This window comes from Pholis gunnellus, assembly GCF_910591455.1.
Source record: "Pholis gunnellus genome assembly, chromosome: 3".
In the NCBI taxonomy this organism is placed as follows: domain Eukaryota; kingdom Metazoa; phylum Chordata; class Actinopteri; order Perciformes; family Pholidae; genus Pholis; species Pholis gunnellus.
In genome coordinates this window covers 18,171,096-18,178,680 of record NC_136529.1, presented here as the reverse complement: position 1 = coordinate 18,178,680, position 7,585 = coordinate 18,171,096, and the positions used below count along the sequence as shown (strand labels likewise).

The 7,585-nt window shown below is 41.3% G+C and overlaps 1 protein-coding gene across 1 annotated transcript; it reads right to left on the bottom strand.

Moving 5' to 3' along the window:
* Positions 1-3,077: 3,077 nt before the first annotated feature.
* LOC306715979 (uncharacterized protein) lies at positions 3,078-7,099 on the bottom strand. Its single transcript, XM_079186496.1, has 2 exons — positions 6,895-7,099; positions 3,078-5,629 (listed from the first exon to the last, which is right to left on the bottom strand). Exons 1-2 carry the CDS (start codon positions 7,073-7,075, stop codon positions 4,704-4,706), a joined length of 1,107 nt encoding a protein of 368 aa, XP_079042622.1. The 5' UTR covers positions 7,076-7,099; the 3' UTR covers positions 3,078-4,703.
* Between the last annotated feature and the right edge of the window lie 486 nt (positions 7,100-7,585).

The following is a 7,585-nucleotide window of genomic DNA, read 5'->3' as shown; positions in this document are numbered from 1 at the left end:
ATGTGCAACATACACTATAATACAGTACTTATCTATCTATCTATCTATCTATCTACACATCAGGTACAGTATGTGTTGTGTTCTGTCTTTGTTAAAGATGAATTGCTGTTTCTAAAGCTGAAATATATTAATTGATGGTCAGAGATCTATTTACAAATGTAATGTAGACACTCGTTTAGAAGATATATGAGAGCAAATGACTGATATCCATCTCCAGTGCCCTCTGCTTCTAACCTACATGCAGCTACTGACCACAAACCACATTCATAAAACTTAATATTCATGCCAGTGTGGGCTATAAACTGACATCTTCACTGAATGCTTAAACTGGAGATCCATCAACATTTGAATGAGATCCCTGGAGAACACTCTCATCTCACCGCTCACTCAATCAATAACCAGCTGTCAGGCATTGAAACCTCTGTAGCTCATGAAGTTTTGATGCTCTCTGCTCAATTTAAGTATAAAGGAGATGGCGGTTGCTCAAAATGTAAAAATGTAAAAATGTCTGACAGGTTGGCTGAAAAGACTATGAATGCATTCGCAAAGGTAATTCCATAGACATCAGCTAGAGAACGAAATAGCAGCTCATTAGCTGCATGACAATTCAATTCATTGTATTTCTGTTGGTATTGTTGCGGTGCTGTGCAACTAATCGGTGATGTGGAAATGACAAACGGGTTCGATGTGATCATTTTACAGTTGAGCTACTTTCAGCCAAAGAAATAGTCCAGATGAATAGTGTTAACCGCAAACGTCTGTGGACTATCCAGAAACATGGAGACTGAGTTTGGAGAGAAAGGTTGCTGTTAAATTTATAAATGTACGACAAAATCCCAATCAAACCGGGTTTTTTCTAAGATAGAAGCAGTCATTTCAGAGATGTAAAAGCGTTGGGCAAATAAGGTCAAGACTATCTGCTTGGCGAGACACCACTCGAGTAAGGGAATATATTAATTTTTCTCATCATTTGAAACTGAATCATAAATTGTATGAATATCAATTACCCGAGGTTTTTTTAATTAACCTCTGTAAAGCCTCCAGGTGAAGCTCACTGTGAAATATAATTAAATTTTCTGTCATGACGGACTTAGTAACTCAAATCAGCGTGGGGTAGATTTTATTAATTAAATGCTGAGGTAAGTATCAAACTTCTATGGCGACAATAACTGTTTTAAGAGATGAGATGCTTCATGTTTTGCATTGAGCCTAATGTACATTTCGTAGTTAGCAGTTCGCAAAGTATTTACATATTTAGAGGTTGGGAGCCACCACTGAGTGAATGTCAAGGATCCTTACATGACCCCTTTACATGTGTCATCATTTGGGGTTGATGGCTGATTACACCACAGGGTCTGATTTGATTGCCTGTGATTGGGTAATGTAATCATATAATAACAGAGTAGAGTGATTGTTACATTGGATTGTGAGAATGATTTGCCCTAAGAGGGATGTTTTTCTCAACACCTTCTTTTTGGGAGCTAGTTTAATTAAAAGCGCAAATGAAATGTATAGTGTACCATCTGCATCTCCCTCAGTCTGCTGACTCCTGTAGTGTGCATCCACCGTTTCCTACCTGCCAGCACATTGAGGAGATGTCCCATCGCACTGCAAGTGTGATCTGATAAGTCTCCTTGATTTTGCCTTTTGTCTCAATATGCATGGCTGCTTTATAGTCGACATAGAAACATAATGTACTTGTAGGACCATGATAAATACCACAGAACTGAGCGTTCCTTCACATCTCATAAGACAAATATGATGAAGAATTGGAAACATATTGTAGTCGTTCTGAAAGATTAACTGGAGCATAAAGCTTGTTCAGGCTCAGTGACTGTCTCGCTCTCTTACTGATGTACTTTCCTCAAATATATTGAGCACGGAGGCTGCCATGTGCAAAAACATGGTCCAGCACAAGGTTGCATACAACCAGATACTAAGAGCTGCAGCCCTGAATGGGGAGTTATCAGTGTCATTGACACACCTGGACCCGGTGTGCTCCATGCATGAAAGCTTGCAGAAGTCATTTGTTGGCAGATGTCCTCTCATGCCATACCCTTGTTGTGGCTTTTGGTTGCTTGTCTTTGTTTTTACAGCTCCGCACCCATACAGCACATTTTCACACATCCAATCCCTACACTGCTGACTTTACAGATTCCTCCCATTCATTTATTTAACTCATATCGATTTATTTTTTGGTTAATATACTACTGGTTTTGTCACGTTTAGAGCCGGGCTGTGACAACATACTACAAGGCTTTATGATCTTATGATGGTTAAGGTAAATTCCAGTTTCCAGTGGTTACTTTGATAATGTTTTCTTTTAATTGCTTTTAATTTTAGGTAGATATATAGTTGGAAAGCCACTTATTGCATTTAATCAATCACTTGGATAATAAACTAAAAACATCTAGAAAATGTGCCCTTGCAGGTGGCAATTTTAAAACTACTGTCAAGTTAACGCATTAAACAAATTTAAATGGAAAGTACCCCACCAGGTGTTGTATAGCTGTTACTACAATTATAGAATACATATGCTTTACTAGGAACCAATCTTTTTGCTGTAAAGATGTAATCTCCAGTGGGCATTTGTTACAGCAGACGTTTTCTATTCAAGTTCCGTAAGCCGTGACAGTGAGCCAGCATTCACAATAACATGAGTCCTTTTATGTTGTTTTACACTTGTGCTTTTCGCACTCTGACGTCAAGATGCCATCTGTGAAAAGGGCACATTTCCTTAAAATATGTATCAGGTGATGATTATTAAAAGTTCTGTGTCTACATTCAATGGAGGTCAAACCTCTGATGCGCGCCGACTCCCTGGGTACGTATATAGATGCATCGTTACCGTTATAAGCAACACCTGAGCGTTCCCTTAAACGACTAACCAGAGTAATGAATGCTAAGACCTGCTCATGCAAAGGCTGGAGGTTAGCCTCTATAAAACATTTCATGTTAGATTCTTAAAGCTAGCTCTTTACATGTATACTGTATATATAATACAAGACAATTACAATGGATACTCAATTACTACTTTATTAAAAAATAACATTTAATACGCAATGATACAACACTGTACATTAGTGTGTGTGCGCAGGGGGAGCAAAGGTGTCCCAGAAGACTGTAAGTGAAGGGCTGCTGGTCAGCTGTGAGGACGTGCTGTAGTTGTCTCATGCTGCATTCATCACGCACGGAGGGTTCACTAGTGTGCATCAACTGACCTCTGACACACTCTGAAGGTTTCATATTTTATTTTAGTTCATCTTCTTGCAGGAGGTTCAGATGCAAATTGTTGATTTTTATATTTTGAATTGATAATGTCATGTTAATGTCTGCAACAAGCAGGGACAAATTCCATGGGAAAAGCCACAAACCCTGAGTTTCTGACTTTTATAAGAGCTGTTTCAAGTCAGGCGTTAGTATTTCTGGTATGCCCTCATGTGATGAATGCAGCATTAGTCCTGAGAGGAGGAAAGGTGACTGTAGGGTCGACTGTTCATGGAGTCAGTCCAAGGTGGGCAGAGGAACTACCCGATTCCACGATAAACAAACATCACCTTGAAAATCAACCACAAACGAGGCCGCTCCAAAAATAACCTCACATGTGAATGACAATTGTGGTGGAAACACAGGTGAACAGAGATCTTTGCAGACTGAAACCCCTGAAGAACCACAGATAGTCAGCTAATACTGTAGGGCCCTATTATAGAGTGAAATTATGCACCGTTTCAGACAGATGCCGTAGTGCATATCATTAAAAAAAGAAAACACCACACAATTCCAAAAATGAATGGTAGATCGAGACCAGTGGTATTTTACAGAATATCACGTTACTTCACACAATAGTGGAGCAGTCTCACAATAGATTGATCCATATTTCAATGGACAACATGAAGCACTGACGATGTGAGATGGCAGTGTTCAGCTCTGCAACAATGCAACAGCACTCGGAAGAAAAAGGAAGTTAAAATTAAAAAGTGTTAGGTCAGACTTCTCCTAGTTAGTCAGTCAAGCTTACAGTGTATGGGCGTTTTTCAGTGGCTTTTTGTTAGCCTACATTTTCAATGTTTAATTGCTTCATAAAAAAAATTTGAAAAAAGAAAAAAAAAAAAAGACTACTGGCAGTGTTACTGGCAGATGACACACACACAGGCTTCATTTGTCAGACCATCAATTCTCTAGTTAATTGAGAAAATGTAGATCACTTCATGCACTGACTCTTAAATCTTAGGTCGTAAAATAACGATTACAAGATAGATGTCAAGTATGCAGATTTTAAACTCAAGTGTAAACTTATGGATACGAAGCGACTGGTCGATAATAAGCTGTGTTGAACATTGTTGCATTTCTCAATGCATCTCAGTTTCAAGGCATGTGTGGAAGACTTCGTCATGCTAATTATATGACTATGGAAGGACTAGATAATTCAGAAAAGCTAGCTAAAAACTCAAATTGTGTCTTAGAGATGTAATACTCAGCGACAAGTACAAAATTAAGTAAATGACATACTAAACTGGCTAATACAAATTCTATGGCATGGAGCAGTGTTAGGTTAGATAAGAAACTTTCTCCACGAGTTGCAGAAACCCTAGTTCTTGGACAGTAGGAAGAAAAAAAAGCCTTGTTTTATTGGCAGCGATTTTAGCTTTTTGTAGGACATTTCCCTCATCAATATGATTCACAAACTGGGCTGTTTAACAGCATCATTGCCCTGAGAAATATGTTCCCTCGCGGCTATGGGTCTGGAGATGCCTTTTGATTTTGTCAGAACGGCTGAAGCATTTGCCACACACAGGGCAGCTGTATGGCTTCTCCCCAGTGTGGATCCTCATGTGAACCTTCAAGTGAGCCATCTGCGTGAAGCCCTTTCCACAAATCTGACAGCGAAATGGTTTTTCTCCTGTGTGGCTACGCTGGTGCTCCTGGAGTCTTCCAGACGAGCTGCAGCATTTCCCGCATACTCCACAGCGATAAGGTTTTTCTCGAGTGTGCACTTGTACATGCACATGCAGGTGGCCAACGTGACTAAACGCCTCCCCACAAACCTTGCAGCAAAAGGAAGACATGTGGCCTTGAACGGGGGATTTTTGATGAGGGCAGTCCACGGCATTGGCTCCTTGGTTGCGCATTTGAGAGGCCTGTCCTCTGTTGGCGCCACTTCCATTTCCCTTAACACCAACCATCTGTCCTCCATTCTCCACCCCGATAATGTCAATGTTGTTCTCATTTGAGCAGTTTGGGTTGACTGGTGCGAGTGGCTGGGCGCCGCTGTTGGAAGAAGCCGAGCCTCTGTGGCCTCCTCCACTCTCTACCTTCACGTGCCTCGAGGAGCCTCGAGATGCAGGATCCCTCTCCCTGTTCTCCACGCCTTGACTCTGAGGCTGAGGGAGGTTGGATGTGTGGGGGCCATCCTGAGGATACTCGTTAACAACACGCGGGGGAGTGAACAAGTTCTCTGGTGTGCTGCAAGAGCCGTGGCCACGGAGCTGATCCTCTCCTTGGTTGGCCCGGATATCTCTTTTATCCTTAATCTGAATGGGGATGCGCTCTTCATGCCCCATGCTGGGACTCCACTCCCGACGTGGGTGCTCACCCTCCTCCTCGTCCAACAGTGCCATGGATGGACGATCTGCGAACAAACCAAGAGGAAGATCAGATGAAAATATGAACTTCATTGCTGTAAACATAACAGTGCACATTGCAACGCTAATTGAACTACATGGCACTTGGTGTGTTTGTTGATACTTTCAGAGAAAGGTGAACCAGCTACTGCTTCTGGGAATTATCTATAGTGCTGACCATTTACAGAACAGACCGTGAAGCTGTGGCGGAGCCAACCGGAGCACATGGAAATAGTAATGTGGTGTTCTTCGGTAAAACACTCCTTTACCAGACTTTTCCCACCAAAAATGTAAAGAGCTGAACTCCCCACCTTGTCATACAATTCTTAAGAAACATCCATGTAGAAAAGTGTAACTGTGTGGTGATACACTGACTGAGCAGGTCAACATAGAGTACCAGTGTTTACCTCAGGAAACTGTGTAACAGAAGTGATAATCCAACAAAACCCTGACACATTTAGTTCACGTAGAAAAATAATGGCCTAAGCAATAGACTCTCTTGTTTAATATATTTAAATATGATACAAATCAGTCCGGGGAAAGCATGAGTACGTATAATAGGCAATAATACAGTATGTGATGCCTACATAAAGTATTCACTCCCTTGATTCTTTAAGTGTGCACTATGCCATTCATTCACAGTATTATTTAACACTGCTAACGAAAAAAAAGACTTGTCTACTGTACGTACACAATCTCTACAAATAGTTTGAAATTAAGAGGGCAATACTTATCATACTCATAATAAATATTTGGCACCTTTAGCAATACTTACAGCAGTTTCAGCCATGGGTCTACTCTGTGAGGGTAGGGAGTTTTAAAATTGGAGTAAACAAACACTATGACACGACAAGAGTGTAGTGTGAATCCGTTTAGTTAGTGCTCACGTGTATCTGTCCTGCCCTGTCAAATAAACCGTGAATTAGTACACTGAGTGCGTCAAAACGTTCACTAGCGTACAGATATAACAGTTAGCTATATGCTAACCCCGGGTGTAGGCTAGTCGGCTAAACTAGCTGGTTGGCTAACGAACAAAGGTTGCTAACGCGCTAGCCGCTCCACAACAACAGCAGCTAAAGTCAACTAGCTCGCTAACGGCTAAAGTTAACTTGTTTGGAAGTGAGGGAACATTACTCTGATACTATTTGTTGTGTTGTTGCATTGTTTCTGCACGCGGTCCTTCCCATTACACTACATAACGCCAGCCCCAAAAGAGTTGGCAGATGGGACATAAAGGGGCGCCACTGCACCGTTAGCTTTCAGCGGAGCTAACCTGGCCATATTTCAATTCCAGCGTCTCGCAGCCTGCGTCTCAAATGGTCGTTCTCCCGCTCCCTGATCGCTATCTCCTCCTGGTACTCCAAAATCGTGTCCTCGACAGATTTGTAGATCTCCTGCGCAGCAAGCATGAGACGCTCAGTCAAAAATACGTTTAAAAACTGAAGTTTGGTCATTTTTCTTGGGTTGCACAGCGCTCTTGCTACCATCCAAAATGGACCAAAAAAGATGCTCGACCCTGTCACGTGACCCGGAGTTAAGTCTTCTTCTTCGCCTCCTCCTTTCACATCGCTCCCCAAATATCTTCTGTGACACCACTTATTCTGTAGTATTTATAATCGGGTCTCACGTGACAGAACAACATGCCTGAATGTTGTGAAAGTGCCAGTTTATTTGACATTAATCTATGTTCACATTTGGAAAACTCTATTGATCTGCAAATGAGGAAATCAGTAACGCTCAGCTGAGCTCTGCATATATACAATGTAAAAGCGTCTCCTGACTATTTCCTGTCAGGCCCTCAATCAGTTTTCTCAAAGCATCAAAAAACAATCTTACACCTTTAAATAAAGCCACAATGCATATCTCTTGATACATTTTCAAAGTAAAAACATACTCATGCATACATAAAACTCCTTCATCAAGTCTAAACGTAGATTAATGTACCAGTCACCACACATCTAAAG